The 17,119-nt window shown below is 37.5% G+C and overlaps 1 protein-coding gene across 2 annotated transcripts in view; it reads left to right on the forward strand.

Annotated features, from left to right (window-relative positions):
• Window positions 1-17,119, forward strand: part of GRID2 (glutamate receptor, ionotropic, delta 2) — a 734,176-nt gene that overhangs the window by 574,518 nt on the left and 142,539 nt on the right. For both annotated transcript variants that reach the window (XM_010586162.1, XM_010586163.1), the window contains one exon: window positions 5,460-5,561. In XM_010586162.1, coding sequence (XP_010584464.1) covers window positions 5,460-5,561 — 102 coding nt within the window. The remainder of the gene's footprint in view (window positions 1-5,459; window positions 5,562-17,119) is intronic.

A 17,119-nucleotide genomic window follows, 5' to 3' on the forward strand; every position in this document is an offset into this window, starting at 1 on the left:
TGTGAGACATAGTCTTTCATCTATAGGATTTAGTCTCTGATTTCCCAGTCACTGTCAGATGTATTAAACAACAGCTGACAAGAGGCATCAGGAATACTCTGTGCAAAACTATTTCTATGTTGCCAGGCTTGAATTTTGTCTAAACTGGTGTCCTAGCAAATTTTGTAAAAGCTGAATCCATGCATCACAAAAAAAACCTTTTTCTTTTTTTTTTTTTTTTTTTTTTTTTTTGTGTGTGTGTGTGTATCCCATTTTGAGTCTTCCTAGCACACCTGGGAGTTAGAATCTCCTAGCTGAGTGCTGTTCCATGACAGCTTCATGATGTTTTTTCCAGTTGTGTGAATTTATTATGCTTTGGAATCAAGAAGGGCATTGTTAATGCACTTTTCTTCTGTTGAAGTCCTATCTTGGAAAAAGTCAGTTCCTGAAGCAGGTTGGACCTGGATGAAAATTGAGAAGGGAGTTTCTGAAGAACATATGGGTACTGCAGGCGAGAAGGCTCATATTTCTGTGGGTGACCGGCTCTCTTATGAGCTGCTGATAGAGTGGTTCCTCAACAGTGCTCTGTGGCGGGCATTTCCACTGGAAATGTTTTGTCAAGCTGTCTGTAGTAAAACCAAGATCTTGTTCATTTTTTCGTTTGGTTTTGGTTTTTTTTTCCTTCTTTTTTACTTTCTTTTTTCTTTTTTCTTTTTTTTCTAGTTCTTTTTTCTTTTTTCTTTTCTTTTTCTTTAATTGCCAGGAAAATAAAGGAAAGAGGAGTGAAAGAAATCCTGGTGTCCTGATCCATTCCAGTTGCAGATGTAGTGGTGCTTTATCTTTCAGATTTCCCTTGCAGCTTCTCTAGACTGTTTTCTGCTCTTGACTGTTTTGTAGTTTTTCTGTGATGCAGTCTGAGGTCAGAGGTGGTTGCACAGCAGTGCTGGATGAACTGGTTCCTTTATATTTTCTATATTAATTGGAGTAACAGAACACTATACACTCTCCTGTAGTGACAAGCACTTAAGTAATGCATTCATATCAGTATTCTGGTTTTATTTATTTTCTTTGGTTGTCCTCAACTGCTTTCACACCAGGCCAATGTGTTTTTCTCAATTAATTGACAGTTTTAATCTGCATTTTACTCTGCCAGAAAAAAAGTGAAAGTTCTCAGGTATCCAGCGGAATTCACTGATTTCATAGGAAGTAGGGGAGAAAATCTGGCTGTAAGCTGTCGTAAAAGCATTATAGATTTTAGTGTTCCAAGTTCCTTATAAATCAGTGTCTTGAAATTGCAGATATACATAGGATAGGTTTTGCCTGTTTTAATATTGGTATACAAATTACAGACCTTCCATAACGCATAGTTCACATAGGCAAAAATTTCTAATGAAGAAGGGAGATCAATTTTCGGCTCTGCCACAAAAACATGAGAGAAAAAAACATTCTAATTATGATGATAAAGGGGATAACAAGCTGGGAGGTGGGATGATCAGTAAGAGATTGTAAATTTGATATAAAAGGAAGCAGAACATTGACAACTTTTCCATCTTCATCATTTTATAACTGAATGTAGCAAAGTGAATGCTGTCATTAGAATAAATAAAAGAAACTGCAACTGAAGTACCAAGCACTATAAATGACAAAATTCATATGGTATGAAGATGACAAGTACTGTGCTCAATAGAGAGTTTCTAGCCCCCATATTGTTCTACACAAATCAACCAGAATTAATGTGAGATTCTGTTATTGCCTGATCTATTCTCTCATTTCAACTATCAGAGACAGAACAAAAGAAAAAGGAAGTAACTGCAGAAGCAACAAATGCATTGCAGAAGCAGTTAAGCGAGAGATAGAGCTGAAAAGGTAGCTTCATACCACCACCATCTTGCTGTTTCAGCAAGTTACATTTGCTGCTTGCTTCAATGACAGGCTCAAATTGTCATCAATAAGTGTTGATTTGTTTTCACCTAATAACAGTAAGCAGCTCCCACTCAAAATCAATTTGAACTTTATTGACAAGGCACTGCACATTTGTCTTCGCCATGGCTGTGCTACATAAAGGTACAATTGAATTGAAAATTAAATGCACAGTAATTGAAAATAAAATCTGCCTTTTTGAAGGAGAATTAGTGCTATGCTAAATATCCAGGAGTCAGTTATGTTGTGGGTTTTTTTTCCTTAAAAGGTAGAACGGGTCGGGCTAAAAAGTTAATTATATAAATATGTGCACATTAATGTACATAATTAAAAATGGACTTTAACATCAAAAGGATACAAAGGCTTTTCAATAACTTCCTAGGGTTTTGAATCTGTCAAAAGCAGTATGGTTTCAGTGGTAATTATGCTTCCAACACATTTGGATATGCTAAGTGGATCTAAGTTCTAATTAGTTTCTTTATGTGACTAAGAATGACAATTGTGGAATTAATTTAATGCACTTCTGTTCTCAATTCAGTGCTGTTTTCAATATTTTTAGTACAGAAAATGTAGACTATCGAATGCTTTTCTTTGTAGGATGGCAGTGGTTTATTACATACAGTGTACAGTACACACACTTCAAATACATTCACTACATTTCACTGCATTGTTACAGGTAACACACATCAGCAAGTAGATTATTCAGCTCAGAGTGTTGGAGGGCTTTGCCAGAGGAGTGATGAGGACCTGGAATGTGCCAGCAGTCCATCCATACTGCTGTGAACAGCTAGACATGCTATGGAGGTATAGAAGAAGCAGAGATGGCTACTATAATCTCTTGTTGGTCTTTGTGATCAGATGGGAACATGAAGTGAGGGAAACAAGCTGTAATAGTTCATGCTTTTATTTAGAAATAGCTATTGGACAGACAAGGAATTGGAAGAGATGATGCCTCATACTTTAGTTCCTCCTCATATCCTATTGCTACTTCCAATGATTTCTGCTGGAGTTCTGAATCCAGTAGATCCTTGATTTAGTTATTACTTGAGATTAAAAGTATGCTCAGCATTACCCTTGCTCATTCCCTGACAATAGTATAACCTTAACTTCAAAGTAGCAAGAATTAGGACAGCTCTGAGCACTTCTGAAAATGGCAGAGAGGAGTGACTACATTGCTTTAAGGCCATCTTCTATTAGGAAACAGAATCATTTAGGTTGGAAAAGACCTTTAAGATCATCGAGTCAAACCTAACCTCTATATCATTGCAGAAAGGTTTGGGTTTTTTAGTTTTTGAGGCACCCGTTTCTTAAGGAGGCATCTTCCAAGAATTGATATGAATATATTGAAATTAAATCATTTAGAAGTTGCTCTAAAGTAGCCTAGTGGGTGTAATGAAGAAAACAAATATTTCAAACGGTCCACTTCTTAAATTGTTAAATGTGTGTACTCGGAGTTTGTTCCTTGTTTTCTGTCTCACTTTGAAAGATCTATGAAACACACATACAAGGGCTTTTCCCATGAAGGACTGAAAATAATGTTTTCTGTAAATTTGTGTTCAATCACAGTCAGCAAAGCTACTCCCATTCTTTCACAGACCCCTTCAGCTGGTTCAGGCACCCTGCCATTTCTGTGACTGTGTTAAAGTACAATAACGTTTTGCATGTTTTACAGTTGATATTTCTCATAGATTATAGGGCTGAATTCTCTGAGAGACTAGTCTTAGTAGAGGCCACTGGGCCCAGCAGTAACCTACTGACGTTAATCTTGATTTTGTCAGAGCATGACCTTTTGTGCCTTTAAATAGGGGTATGAAAACCACCTGAGTTTAGAGGCTTGTTAGCTATCCAAGTCGGAAGATGAGCATCCCTCTATAGATTTCAGGCACAGTCCATGGAGAAGGCAATTCAGAGCAAGAACTGGTATCTGCAGGTGCCAACACCTTTGTATAACAGGTTTACATAGGCAATTAGCTTACATGCCATAATTGAGACTCTACTCCAAAGTCCTCTGAAGTCCGTGATTGACCTTTTGTTGGGTTTTGGATTTAACACCAGTAATTGCACAAGCCAGATGAATGTGGTAATGAATTACAAAAATGAAACCAGTAATGTTTATATGTGATGCTAAGGGATGAGTGGTTGGTTGGTCGGTCTGTTTCTCTGTACCCAAGAAAAGCATCTACCATGGTGTAAAAATGTACACAAGTTATATTTTCAGAGAAGCTAAATTACAGGTCAATATCTACTAAATTCAGGTTGAAGGGCATTTAGTCCTAGAGAGATCCCTGGGAAAAAGCTTCTGTCCGTAAAAGTCCAAGAAATATGATAACACCAATGCAAAGCATCTCACAGCTGAATTCCTTTTTCTGCATTATCTGTTGCAGTCCTTTCTCAATACTGTGATATGCCTATCCAATGGTCTTTTCCTCAATCATCTTTAAAAGTGATTTTTAACCTGGCTAAAAATCACTGATGTTTCATTGTCAATGAGTAGTATAAGCTTTAATTAAAACTAGTGTAATTCCTTTCATCAGAGTTCTGCTAGGAAGGATGGGCTGGAGCAGACAGCGTGCTAAAATGATGGTAGCTATTATTTCTCCAGTTAGTGTGTTGTGGTTTAACCCCAGCCAGCAGCTAAGCACCATGCAGCTGCACACTCACTTCACCCTCACTCTTCCCCCCCATGGGATGGGGGAGAGAATTGGGGGGAAAAAAAGTAAAACTTGTGGGTTAAGGTAAGAACAGTTTAATAGGACAGAAAGGAAGAAACTAATAATGATAATAATGACGATAATAAAATGGCAAAAATAATAATAATAAAAGAATTGGAATATACAAAACAAGTGATGCACAATGCAACTGCTCACACTCACTGACTAATGCCATCGGTTCCCAAGCAGCGATCCTCCCAGGCCAGCTCCCCCCAGTTTATATACTGGGCATGACATCACATAGTATGGAATACCTCTCTGGCCAGTTTTGGGTCATCTGTCCTGGCTGTGTCCCCTCCCAACTTCTTGTGCCTCTCCAGCCTTCTTGCTGGCTGGGCACAAGAAGCTGCAAAATCCTTGACTTAGTCTAAACACCACTTAGCAACAACTGAAAACATCAGTCTGTTATCAACACTCTTCTCATACTGAATCCAAATCATAGCACTATGCCAGCTACTAGGAAGACAGTTAACTCTATCCCAGCCAAAACCAGGACGTAGTGTATTACTGAAAGTAAGGTAGAAGTGTTGTTACAGCCATACTACTTTTAATATGGTTTTCATTAACATAAAAGTCCTCCCTGAGCTCTTCTAAAGCAAAACACATACCCCCAAACTCTGGATGCTGTCATCCATTGCACACTGGTATTTAAAAGCTCAGACTGATATCCCTAATTGCTTCATTTGCAATTTAAAGATGAATCTGTGAGCAAGCCCTTCCCTCACTTTCCATCCCATTGATTCCAGAAGGTGCTGTTTATTTGGTACCTTCCTGCTTAAAGCCACCTAAGAGGAACGACTGGCAAAGTTTTATGAGCAAAGAGGAAATCATTTCTATTTTCTCTTTCAGCTCGGCTGCTGGAATCCCATCACTGGTCTGAATGGGTCACTAACAGACAGAAAGTTGGAGAATAACATGCGAGGAGTGGTTCTGCGTGTGGTGACTGTGCTGGTAAGTAGATCCTCATCCTTTTGCACTAGCAGAAATGTATTTTCTTCCTCTTGGCTCAACTTTTTATTAAGTACACCATTTTACCAAGAACTTAATTGGTGTTGGAGTGTCTGATTTCAGCTTCTCAATACCAGAGCAATGGAGCAATTTCTACAAAATAAAATTATTTATCAGTACAGTTCATTTCTGAGTGAATCAAACACATTAAAACCCATTTCTTCCACAGACACATATTAAATTAGGTAACACAACCGTATGAATTGATAAACCACAACTTCAAGTGCCCTGTAAGCTAAAGTGACCTAGCTGAAACTCTAAATGATTCATAAGATATAGCTGCCTTCCAATTACCTTGCCAAATTGAGTGTAGTCTAACGCAAATTGCTGCACTTGGAAAATATTCAAGGTCAGCTTAGGGTGAGTAACATTAGTTCAGTAAAACATCTACCGTCCCCTCCTAGCTCTTCTTCAGCCAGGTTCTTTCCCTGTGTGAACACCTTGCATTAAGCAGCCGGAGCAAAGTTGTGGGTTTAAAGCTGAACAGACAATGTCTACCAGAATAGGAAGGTATTTTGTGATATGAGGCCAGTGTATTCATTGTCATAAACTTTGGCTGCTTGAGCAAAAGTTGTTAGAGTGGAAAAAAAGAAAGAAAGAAAGAAAAAGAAATTAATAAGAGATGTATAGGCCTCTTTGGACCAATGCCCAAACACAAAGTTGACCCAGGGCTGCAGAACTGTAAAGGTTATATTGAGCTACTTCCTTCTCTCTACTATCTACTCGTGTTTTTCATTACCAATTCAGTGTTTGAGGGCCTGACCGCTTGCTTGTAAAGAGCAAGGCAAGAGTGGTTTCCACGGTTTGCATTGCTGACATTGCATGATGAAGGAAAAGGCTCAGTCAGGAGTGGAAAGTGAAATCACCAGAGCGTGTCAGTGCCACAGAGCAAGCAGTTTTGCACCCCTCCAATTATTTTATGGGTCTTTAAAAGCTATTATCTGTCAGGCTGTCCAGTCTGTTCCAGCTCTTAGCACACTAGAGAACTTCCTGTGGTAATATCTACAAAACAAAACAAAACAAAAAAGCCCCAACCAATAAGAAGGATGAATGCACAGAAAAAGACAAAGCAGTACAGTGGATTTTTTTTATACTTTAATTGCATGTTCATCAAAATAGCATCATGGTGGCAGTGGCTGGTCTTTATGTTTTGCATGATACTCATGTTATTTGATTCAGTGTAATTTTCTGTTGACAAAAATGATCTGTGGATGTTGTCTAGCAAAATAAATTCAAATTAGAGTCTCTGACTTTTCTTTGGCATTTCTTCTTCTTCCCCCTCTCCCCACTCTATTCCTCTGATTTCATCCCCAGTTATTTTAGTTAACATGCCATAGAGCATTCTTCCTTCAAGTCATTATAGCATGAATATTTAGCAACTTGCAAAAATACAAAAAAGTCATTAGTTATGCTGATAGGATTCTATATTAATAGTAAAAACAGAAGGCAGACATTCAAAGTTCAGCACATAGCACATTACAGTTCAGTCTCCTCACTGCAGTCCTCACACACTGCCTCATGCAAGCACACAAAAACCATTTGGTTTTGTTGACAGTTTTAAAGCACAACTGGTGACAACTTCCATGCACAACTAGTGAAAAACACGATTAGTCTGAATCGTGCTAAAATCTGCTATCTTACCATTTTGCTAACTGAAGCTCCTTTCACGTAGAATGTGCACTGATGGCAATACATGGGGAAGATGCAAATGATTTATATTGGTTTTGTAGCATAAACCTTCCTTTATTCTCTTAAAATGGTAGAGCTTTGCATGGCTGGTCAGTGCAATCTAGACAAAACCAACTGTGAACCGCACTACAAATTGAGGTTCATTTGATTTTACCCAGCAATGATGAGAGGCAAGGATTTTGTAAACTGTGTGAATAAAGGGAGGAAGCAAATACTTATGCAAACTCATGAGCCAGAAACACTATTTGTCACTAGCAGTTCCCTTGACTGATGGTACTTTCCCCCAAATGCCAGAAAACAGGAAGATAAAATACTATTTCTCTCTTATCCACAAACTCTCATGGCGCTGAGAGAGGCAGGCAGACACTGACAGAACATCAAGCTACTAACCGAAAGCCTGAAGAGAAGTTGGACAGTGGAGATGCCAGAATTGCAAAGTGCTACTTATTTCTAACCTCTTCTAATCTTTGGATATCCATGGACGTTGCTGCCACCCCTGTGGGTGCCAGAGCATTATTTAAGGTGCTTACTCTCTAGCAGTTTCTCTTACTGCTCTTACTATGCATAAGTAAGGGTTTTTCATGAGGGTATGCTGGATTCTAAACAGCTGTCATAAGTATATCATTACGTGAAACATATATGTTGCTATAGGATAAACTTATAGGGCCTTTCCTTGTTGCTATTTATAGCTTGGTTTCCATCTTTATTCACATATCTTATTATAAAGGCACAATTATGTTATTTTTACTGGAATAGAATGAATAAATAGGTATAATATTTGAATTTGAGTGGATTCTTAGCTGGGATGCCATCACACTGGAAATTAAGCAAAGCTATAAAAAAAAGTATTAATACTTGTTTTCTCTCATTTTAAAATTAGACTTTTAGTCCCTCTGTTGTTATTCAATTTAGAAAAACTACATCAACAAAGACGCTGATTAGAATTTCATTAAGCCCTATTCATTTTACAGCTATTAGTGAAGGAAATTTATTGTTAAGGCCATTAATTCTGTGAAATAGAATAAAAATTTCAAGTTATAGTTTGGACAAATCAACAGAACTCTTTCAGGTAAATCAAGGCCATAGTAATATGTGGAAGTGCAGTGTTCATCTGGTTCTATATCTGCTGGAGAGGACAAAACAGGAGACATATTTAACCTGTGTGATGAAAATGTGCAATTCTTGCCTTTGATGCGAGTGCAAGAGGGATTTCACCCATCAGCTGTATTTTAGCAACGAACTTTATCATACTTTTCCATCTTTCTCCAAGTTCTTCAGTTAAGTCAATACTTTTCTGTTAAAAATAAAGAATCTATTATTGACTATGAATGATTAGTTTTTATTATTAATTCTGCCAGTTTCTAACAGTATGGTCTTGACCTGGGAAACAAGAAAGCTTATGTTTAAATAATAATACCTTTGAATATGAATAGGTTTCTTTTTCACTGAGGTTTAAGAAGTTAACATTAATTTGTTAATTTGTTCTGTTAACACTTCGAATCTGTCATGGCTTTCTAGATAGCAACCCTTCTCCTCTTCCAATTTCATTTTGTTATGCCTTCAGGTTGAAAATTACTCATTCTAAAAATTGTAGTAGAATTTGAGAGGACAGCAAATTGCAACAACTGGGTTATACTGCATTATACTTATTATGAAATGAAACATTCTGCAGTCTGAAAATGATAAATTATTGCAACTAATTTTCCCAAAGCAGTCCTTCAAAGAGTGAGTGCTGAACAATTCCCATCATCTGCAACCATCTACTAATTCCTTTCCCTAGATTAATTTAATAATTCTGGGCTATGTATCTGCAGATCCAACCCAAAATCTCTTTGTGAATATGACAGAATACAGTATGTCCCCCAATTGGAAATCTCTGGTTTCATTTGGCAGTGAATCCTGGCTCCTCTGAAGTTAATGGGAATTCTCTCCTTTGCATGAAGAGGAATAAGAAATAATTCTTTGTGTTTTATTCTGAGGGGAACTATAGTCATGCCTGTGTACATGTGATTCAATGTTTTAACTGACTCAGATTAATACCACACCTTCTACCCTTCTAGAAAAGGTTTGTGTTGTCTTACTTAAATATCAGATGTCTCTGTCTTGAACTGCTTCCCCACGTGCAGCCAAAGTTTAAACTGTGTGTTTGACAAGTTACTTCTAAGTTCAAGTGACTTGCTGGTGAATTTCTGAAATGCATTCTGAGTTTCTGAAATGTAGCCCAATCAAAGGGCAGCATAATAACTCCAAACAAATTCAGAGTGTCTTGAATGAACAATTGTCCAAGAACGAATTTAGCTAGATATCCATTTTGGCTATTTCAGTTTATCCTCCTCTTTTTCAGCTCCTCAGCTTTATTGAAAGGGACCTAGAATACAGCAGATATTCTCATAATATCATGTTAGTAGCAGTGGCAATTAATGAATTATTCATATGAATATTAAGCCATCAGAAATGGAATGAGATTTGGCCTGTTTGACAATGAACAGGCCAGCAGGTATTCGCAAAATCATGTTTCTAAAAAAGCCTCTGTTGTTTGAAAAAGGAAAAAGTTTTAAATTCCCCATTTTAAAGAATTAATGCCTTGATTGAAAAGCACAGAGCCTTTTCTGAAAGTGCATAAGGTAAAACTTCCTAATGGCGCAAAATATATTTGTGACTTTACATGAAAATTCGATACAGGTCCCAAACAGGAGGCATGTATTTTCATATCTGGATGGTTCTGAAAATGCAGGCAGGGTGAAGGAAAGAAAAATAATAGCAAACGATACTGAATTATGCTTTGCCATACATCCCTGTGCACTATTTCTTGAGAGTTATTACCTAGGTCATTTGCACAGAGCTAGGTAGACCAGAGGCAGCGAGTAGACCCTTGGCTCCAGGTGGGCACCGTGGGACATGGTGTAGCAAGAGGGCTGGCAGAAGGGTAGATAAGGATAGCAAAAAATAAAATAAAATAAAAAAAAAACCCACATCATTTACACCAGGGAAAATATTATCATATGTGGACTAGTTTAATTCTCAATGGTTGGCATTAAATGCATGAGCATTTGTTGCCCAGATTAGGACAGAAACAATCCTGAAAGCAGACAATATCTTCAGGGACGTGAGCTGGCAGGAGGTCTGCATCTTCAGTCCCTTTTTCTATGGAACTTGCCACTCAGAGTAAAAATGAAAAGTGAGATATGAAGCTAAGTCCTGGTTTTAAAAGCTGAGACTATCTTTGGGATTTGACTTCCAACACTGGTTTAAACAAAGTAAAAAAAGTCCTTTCCAAGAAGCTGGAGCAGGTTTCAGAGTGAGAGGAAAAAGCAAAGGTGTAAGACATTTTAAGCAATACACAAAGGAGCAAACAGTCAGAAGTGATAAAGGTTAAAAACAATGGCAGGACAAAAACATCAGTGACTGACTAAAATAAAGATTAACTGCAACAAGGTTGGTTACATTTGGGATACCTCAGGAAATACTGAATAAGTATTTTATAATAGTGTACAATCAGAATAGTGTCATAGATAATGCCTCTTTCATTTTCTCCCATTTTTTTGGTGCTCACTTTTCTCATGTAGTCCTGATCCCTTTTCCCACCTCCAGAATTGAATGGTGTGCACTTCTGTGAATCCTTCTTCATTCTGTCAGGCAACACCTTCTATGCATCAGTGCCTACAATTTTATTTAAGGCATATATTATACTAAATTATATATTGCTCTGTGTTTCAACAATATCAGCATGTTGGACTATAGTGCACCATAGTGAATTTCCTGTGGCAGCAGAAATATCCTAGGAAGTGGTAAGGTTAAGAAACATTACTTGACTGTCTTCATCACTTGTAGTATTTGTCTTTTGAGCAAACATATTTTACTCTTTTATCTGTAAGGGATAAATCCTTCTTTGATGGCTATTTATGCACCTAAGTTTGAATGGCAGAAAAGCTGTGAGTGATGTAGTTTATTCTATCTGGAGTCTGTCATAAAATCGCCATATACTATAACTCAGTAATGTATTTAGTATATACCATGTGTGCTGTAGTTAAAATATTACAAAAATACTCAAAGGTTTAGAATATTCCATTGCTAGTTGTAAAGAATGCAAAATTTCCTAGACAGCAACAAATCCCTGTGTCTTGATTTCTCTTCCTTTTTGCTGCCTATGTCTGTCTTTGAAAGAAAGTTGGAAAGAATGGATCTTTTATAGACAAACATATCAAGAAAAATGTTCAGTGAAATGGTGGTAAATTATAGCAACAGTGGTAGAGGTGTTCATTTCATTGGTAAATGAATGAAATCATCAGGAGCAATGATGCATGACAGGATTAGGCTTGCTATTTACTATTCTTCATAGTTTTCCTGGTTGTTGACTGAAAGCTGTCATTCAGTATGAGATATGTGTGACAAGACTGACTTTCACCTGTGGAAAAGTCAATTGGTGTTGGAATAACTTTTCATGGGGCAGATTTTTCAATTTGTAAACTTGAATTCAGATTTCAGGGCATGATTGTGGACAAGCGTTTATTGAAACTGAAATTTTGACATTAAAAAAAATTATTCACTTTTACAGGTTTTAATAATAGTTGCTTATTTCTAATATAAGGAGGATTTTTTTAAATGGCTTGGGATATATGCTGGCAATATGAATCGCTTTTTAGTCTCCTAAAGAGTTATCATATCTTTAAAATTAAAAATGGAACTTAATTGCTCTTTGGTTGATCAAAAGTTTTTCTCAATGTTTCTAAGAGTAAGCAAACTATTAATAGTTACAGCAAATACTTCTCATCACAACTTAAGTGTAGCTCTCAGAGCTCCTAATACACTTTCTAATGCTAAGAGTACTTAGTCATTCAGTTCTAAGAAGGCTGTGGACTCTACTTTGTCAGAGGTCTGTCTAGGAAGAGTAGGTTCATGTTTGTTTTGCTTGGTCTAGGTAGTTTTATCCTGAGTCAGAGAAAGCAGAGAAGGTTTTAGAGATTCTTTCTAGCTTGCATTTCCATCAAACCGTATCTATTTCTAGGCAAATAAAAGAAAATAGGTTGGTATTACTGGAATAAAAGAACATAGTAACATGTATAGAGAATTACAAACTAAAGAGAGGGGTTTGCAGGAGCAGTTTGTATTGTAACTCTGCTCAGAAACTTTAGTCAGAATTATTTGTAATTTAGGTATTTTTAAATATCGAGTATGCAGGAAATTCAATAGTGCTGTTATTCCCAGACTCTATAAAATGCATTTTATACTTCTTCTTAAGTAAAGATTTCATCTTTGAAGGTACTGGTTAGAAACAATTTAACTGTAAGAAACAGGCGCTTTTATTGCAGTTCTAAGCCTGATTATGTTATCTCATGCTCTTCACATAGACACTTTAATTTCTGAAAATCAGGGAAGACATCTAGGCTTCAGCTGAGCCAGGTATTGTTAGAAAGCAAAGAGACAGTACTGGGAAATACTAGCTCCACAGTGAAGTTCCCTAGTTTTTAGCTTATGATCTCAAGCAGGTAGAAACTTCAAGGCTGAAAGTTGGTAATAATTGCATTATGTGGCACTTATAATTATTACGAACATTCAGAAGACTTGATACGTGTCTTTCTCCCTCTTCACCTTTTCTCCTTACTTACCCTGCATAGCAAATAGCACCTACTATTTTTCTAGCTTGTGCTCCCATTCAGCACTTCAGGAGCTATTAGCATATAAAAGTTGCTCCTTAAGCTCTGGTGCCTTCTGGCACTGACTGAACAGGTCCTAGCTTACTGCACAGGCACAAACTTCCAGAATACATGTTCGTGCCATACACTGAATTAAGCCCAAACTTTCTACACTGCTAGTCAGCTGGGATGCTAATCCCTTCCAGACTTCTGTAACCTTATCTCTGCCATTATATTGGACATATTTCAACACTACTACTCCTCTCTGTATATGCAGACAGCATGCCATCGTTACATGCACATCAATGTATTTAATATACTTGGGTGCTTAATAAAAAAATTGAATCCTTAATATAGACTAGAGTCATAGCATCATAGAATAGTTTGGGTTGGAAGGGACCTTTAAAGGTCATCTAGTCCAACCTGCCCTGCAATGAGCAGGGACATCTCCAACTAGGTCAGGTTGCTCAGAGCCCCGTGCAACCTCACCTTGAATGTTTCCAGGGTCATCTGGGGCATCTACCACTTCTCTGGGCAACCTGTTCCAGTGTTTCACCACCCTCATTGTAAAAAATTTCTTCCTTATACCTGGTCTGAATTTACCCTCTTTTAGTTTAAAGTCATTACCCCTTGTCCTATCGCAACAGGCCCTACTAAAAAGTTTGTTTTATCATTGCAGAGAAAGTGGCAGTATTAAAGTAACAAAGCAGAGAGGAGTGGAATTTGTGCATTTCTTTCTTGGTGACTAAGAACAATGACCCATAAACAGGGATGGAAGAAAATAAGGTTCCTAAAGTGCCTCCTGCCCTCATCCATCTGCCCTGCTTCTCTCCCGGGGGTTGCCAGCCCTGTTTAGGGTTAACTTACTAAACAGAAAATGGGGACAGGAGCCATTTGGACTAGTGTGGTGGTTTGTTTTACAAGCTTTAATCTCAGAGCCTGCTGGGAAACCCAGCCCCTTTTGTTTTCAATTAATATTTCCAATCCATTTTTCTAAAGTAGCGGGTGCTATATGCTAGATGAGGTGAATATCAAGGAATTAAAATGTTTTGGGACCTGGCTGGGGCCACAGTTTGACAGCAAAGTAGGTGCAATGCAAAACCTGGTAGGACCAACTTAACTCATCTGTATGTCAAGGGCTACCTCTCAAGGCTCCTTAGCTCTTATCTTCTCACACACGTACCTATCTGCTCTGTGGGCGTATTTGCATTCTAGGGCGATTCATATAGTTCACAGAGCACACAGGAAATTTGGCTTTTAAACAGAAAGAGGTTTTTACTCTGATTGTAATTATCCTTCCATACTATGCAAGATAGAAAAGGAGGTGAACTGCATGACAGTGCAATGTCATGAAGTATTATATGAATTCATGATGAATAGGAGCTCTTGCATGGCTGCTGGAAGAAGCATAATGCAGCTCCCAGCAGGTTAATATACCCATACTACACTTTTGTTAATTCCAGTATCTGAGCTAGCTACATTAAAGCTAACACTGCGCTGTTTAGACATACTCTAAAACACTCCAGTCGATTCCAATCTCAATCCATATTCCTATCATATAACTATAATGGTTCAGAAAGAGCTATTAGGTGCATTAAGTTATTGTGAATTAAAATCAATACACAAAGCTTGGCTGCATCCTAATAGACCATTGCCATAGATTGCTTTGAAAGAAGCCTTAGTCCCATTGCAGGGCCATGGGAGGTATTGGGGAGGGGCGCTAACATTTTTTTGTTTGTTTCTTCTAAGTAGCACTAAACTAAATAGCATAATAAATCCAGAAGCCACCAGTTCATTCAGGTGAAAAAAAAATCGTTTGAAGTACTGTAACTGAAAGCACAAACTCATGTCTTGTTGAAGATGACATTAAAACTGTCATTAAAAAAAGTGAGAGACTAAGCACATGCATAAGGAGAGTGGTAAACAAAGGCCAAATGTAAAATCCCCTTCCTTTAATATTGAATTCAGCTTCTGGGACATGAACTAGCTTCTCGCTGCAGGTAAGGAGACTTTTCTGTTAGTACAACTGACTTTCTAATCAGTCTATTTGAAAAGCACAGGATCCAAGAACAGTGGTTTTCAATGCCAATACTGTTACACAGCCCGTTGGCATAATAGGATATTGAATGAGTATAATACCTTAATTATCCAAGATTCTGTAGGTTTGAAACCTACATCTTTGTTTTAGTGTTATTAAGGGGTGGGGATTGTGTTATGTTTTGCAGCAACTTTTATAACCGTTGCTAGTGGGAGAATTTCTGTAATGAAAGAATGAAATGTTTCAATTAAATTTTGGTCATTGATTCTAACATAAAGTAATGTACATTGCTGTTCAATTAAAAATAACAAGCTGCTGTGCTGTTCCTAGCCAAATAAAATCTGCCAAATGGTGGTCAATAAAGCACTTGATGAAATTAAGTATTTGGGACTGCATATTTCACTGAAATCTTTTGGGGAAAGAAATGCAAAATTACTAACATATAAAATTGGGTGTTTAATTATCTTATGAGTCAAGAAAAAAATATTTATGCCTAACAACAAGACAATAGCATCCTGTGCTTGAAAATGTTTTGGTTATGGTTTATGAGACTTAGTGCTTCTTGTCAGTTATAATGGCTGTGCTTGGTCAGCCCGCAGCCATTGGAAGGATGTTGAGAGATCCAGCAATGACAGTGAATTTCAGTTTGGGGAGCAGTTTCTTAGCATTTGCACGTGATGGGATTTTTAAAGTGTCACAGTGAATATTTGCTTCAAGTGATTGCCGAGGCTGTGCTTGGGCATTGAATGTGCCTGTCCCCTGTTTCTAAAGTCAGCGCCGAGCACAGGTTGACAGTCTTGCCCACAACTGAGCTTCATATCTTGCTCCTGTTTTTCCCTCTTTCTACTTTCAGTAGAGAAGAAAGGAAGATTTAATGAATACAGAGTCCCATTTAATGAATACAGAGTGTCAATATTAAAGTATTATATTCCAGTGTGTTCAGAAATTTCTGATGAGTAGACGCAGAGGTCATTTTCATACGCTTTATGAATTCTAACCACCCATATAATTACCTAATTTCAAAACTCTCTTCCAAACGTAATAGAAGCACATAAGGCCATCCATCTGTAGTTTTAGAGTCGAGCCCCAATATGTGTTGTAAATCTCAGCAGTGATCAGTTTCTCTGATCTCAGAAGCCAATAACTTTTTGTTTACTTAATAATTTCTGTATAGCCTCCTGGCTAGGAAGTTTCTCTGCCCATGCTAAGGGGAAAAGAGGATTCAGCTGAGCAGGAGAATAAACCCTAACATTCTGGTTTGCTTTTGGTTTTCTGTTTATAAAGTATGTCTTAGCAATTTTTTTTAGCATTTTTTATCTTTAGAGCAAGCATAAGACTCTCATAAATGAGCGCAGCAGAGCAGTGTATCATGGCTCCATATAGTTTCTATCCTGAAATAATTCTCAGCTTAAAGCCACAGAATCCACCCTTGTAATTACAAAGAAAATCTGCCTCGTTGCCCATTCAGTGATCTCCTGATGATGTGGTGTGCATGTAAAGTCATTAACAGCTGCACTGAGACCACCACTTCATTGTAAATAGGCCACCAAATGCAACTTTTTCTTCCCCTTATTTAGAGTGCTGTGTTGAAGATTTGAATGGTGCTTTTTCTGTTCTTTCAAGAGACTTTTCTGTAATTTGTCCAAAAAGAGAGAATCTATACATAAATACCAGAACCTCCAAAACCTGATTTTCATTGAAGAGCTAGAAGATGACTATCAAAGCTTGGAATTTAAAGTCACTATTGTACTGGCTGGTAAAAATCACCCCAAATAGAGTCTCGGGGTTTAGCGATGTACTTTCTCCCTACATGTAAATTGTCCCTGAACACTTCACAAGCAATCATTCTCTTGCTCTCCCTCCCTGCCTCCTCTAAGGCTTGAATTTATTGCTTGACTTTATCATCCACCCCTGTAGCACAGTTACAAACCAATGTTTCTCTTTGATTGACTAATTAATTAACATAACCAAGTTAAACTCAGAATAATTGTTCTTTTCTGCTATTTAGCTCGAGTATTGCTCCTTCTCTTTTCAAATGTGAAGGTCTTCTCTGCCCAAAAGCTTTTCTCTTCTTTCTTCTTTTTAATTTTATTAAGTGGTCTAGTAAAGGATATAAAAATATTACTTCAGTCCAACTGTTA

This window comes from Haliaeetus leucocephalus, unplaced genomic scaffold (genome assembly GCF_000737465.1).
Source record: "Haliaeetus leucocephalus isolate CR32 unplaced genomic scaffold, Haliaeetus_leucocephalus-4.0 Scaffold140, whole genome shotgun sequence".
NCBI classification, from domain to species: domain Eukaryota; kingdom Metazoa; phylum Chordata; class Aves; order Accipitriformes; family Accipitridae; genus Haliaeetus; species Haliaeetus leucocephalus.